Source organism: Octopus sinensis, linkage group LG24 (assembly GCF_006345805.1).
Source record: "Octopus sinensis linkage group LG24, ASM634580v1, whole genome shotgun sequence".
Lineage (NCBI taxonomy): Eukaryota > Metazoa > Mollusca > Cephalopoda > Octopoda > Octopodidae > Octopus > Octopus sinensis.
In genome coordinates, this window is record NC_043020.1 from 29,222,950 (window position 1) to 29,225,449 (window position 2,500).

General features: G+C 39.4%; 1 protein-coding gene across 1 annotated transcript in view; it reads right to left on the reverse strand.

Moving 5' to 3' along the window:
- Positions 1-1,437: 1,437 nt before the first annotated feature.
- The window catches only part of LOC118767730, a 1,624-nt gene continuing 561 nt past the window's right edge, over positions 1,438-2,500 (reverse strand). The window contains exon 2 of the mRNA XM_036512785.1: positions 1,438-1,751. Within this exon, the coding sequence (XP_036368678.1) occupies positions 1,453-1,751 (299 nt within the window). The 3' untranslated portion in view covers positions 1,438-1,452. The remainder of the gene's footprint in view (positions 1,752-2,500) is intronic.

Genomic DNA, 2,500 nt, shown 5'->3' on the forward strand with positions numbered 1-2,500 from the left:
AGGTTTTAATCACCCGATGGACAGGCCAACAGAAACTGAAACTCATAAAGGCGCAAAGTACTTCGGAAAGTCTCTCTTCCATCAAAAACTGACACAAAAAGAGTTGAAACTCGGGGGTGAAATAACACAATGTGCAATAAAATAACACAAGGCATGTTCTTTGTAAACCAATTTTATCTCAAAAATTGAAGAATACCGCTTATTTTTTAAAGCTACATGAGAAACGCACGGCAAGGTTTTAGATGTAACCCCGAAAATTTTTCACGTTTTATAAGAAATCAATTCGTCTTTTCTACTTTCAGTTGAATTTTGTTGAGAATATCTTCAGAAAATTGAGTAATCAATAGTTATTTATTTGCTTTATTTTCACTTTTTTTTTGCTAATTTAAAGTAACTGCCTTTTCCTATAATTTTGAACTTTTTAGATTACGGAACGCCTCCCCGCTCTCTCATGTATCCATGTTTAAAATTCCAGCGCGATCGGATGAACAATACTTAAGTTATAAGCGCACAAACAGACGGACAGAACGGGATTTATATATTAGATACACACACACACACACATACACACACACACACACACACACACACACACACACATATATATATGAGGAAAGAAGCGAGCGATATATTATCCCATATCTTATAAAATATTACGTAATACATAATTAAGCATGTAATAGAATCCACATGTGCAATGACATTCATGCTTGCGCTCACATGTGTGCATATACATGTATAAGCATACACGTGTACATACATATATGCATGCATATATATTGGGTCATACCATAAATAATGTGGGTTCTTTTTTCAATTGCATGAACTAAAAGTCGGAGGGGGGGGCAGAAGAAACTACCTGCATCAACTTGCTATAAAAGCTGGTAGTCATTTTACATTGTCCTTATTCTTGGTGCAAGTTTTGGAGAGTGCAGTTCGATTTTAACAGTTATTTTTTCAAAGCTATAAAGGAAGTGGCAAAGGAGTATATTCGGCATATTTTGCTTTATGAATGGGAAACGATGCCTCACCCACCATATTCACCGGACATTGCTTTATCTGATTATCATTTATTCCACAGTCCTCAAAATCATTTGGACGGAAAAAATACGAATTCTGTAGATGAGGTCAGAACAATACTGGAGGAGTATTTTACGTCACAGACAAGTGAATTTTGGAAGAGGAGCGTTGCAAACTCCCAGATGGAAGAGTATTGTAGAAAATGAAAAAAAAATAGAAGAACGAACAAAGTATACACGCAATGACATATGCACATAAATTACCACATAAACACACACACACACACACACACACACACACACACACTTGTACAAACAAGCATACTCACGCTTGTACACACACAAACATCCATCCCAAAATTATTTATGCGCACTTAGACATGGAACGTAGAGACGGATTAAATACCGCCAAAACTTTTTGCCCGGCAAAATTTTAACGATTCTTCCAGTTCGCTGCCAAAACAACAGTCGTAATAAGATAAAATAGTTCGATTAACTTACCTTTTTGGAAGCTGTGGAAATGCGTAAATTTATGATGATGATGTTGGCCAAAAGGAGTACCGTGTATACGGTGACCACCATGAGAACCGACGCCTGTCGGCAGACCATGAAAGTAAATATGTACATCATTCAGATGCTCCTGCATCGCATCCACAGTTTTCATAATATGTGACACATCCTTCTGAAGTTTCGCCAGTTTATCCTTATCTCCTGGCTTGCCGATTGAAGCAGCTGAAAATAAAGAACAAACAGAAAAGAATGATTTGGCTCACAAGAGACTTCACTGATTCAATGCATTGCTCTTTGCACTGTTCATTGGCTCACCATACGTTAAACTGACCCCGTATACCTATTTCTTTATTGCCCACAAGGGGCTAAACACAGAGAGGACAAACAAGGACAGATAAAGGGATTAAGTCGATTATATCGACCCCAGTGCGTAACTAGTACTTAATTTATCGACACCGAAAGGATGAAAGGCAAAGTCGACCTCGGCGGAATTTGAACTCAGGACGTAACGGCAGACGAAATACCTATTTCTTTACTACCCACAAGGGGCTAAACACATAGGAGACAAACAAGGACAGACAAAGGGATTAAGACGATTATATCGACCCCAGTGCGTAACTAGTACTTAATTTATCGACCCCGAAAGGATGAAAGGCAAAGTCGACCTCGGCGGAATTTGAACTCAGAACGTAACGGCAGACGAAATACCTATTTCTTTACTACCCACAAGGGGCTAAACACAGAGAGGACACACAAGGACACACAAAGGGATTAAGTCGATTACATTGACCCCAGTGCGTAACTAGTACTTAATTTATCGACCCCGAAAGGATGAAAGGCAAAGTCGACCTCGGCAGAATTTGAACTCAGAACGTAACGGCAGACGAAATACCGCTAAGCATTTCGCCCGGCGTGCTAACGTTTCTGCCCGCTCGATGCCTTGTACTGACTCCGTATACCGTCCACGACAG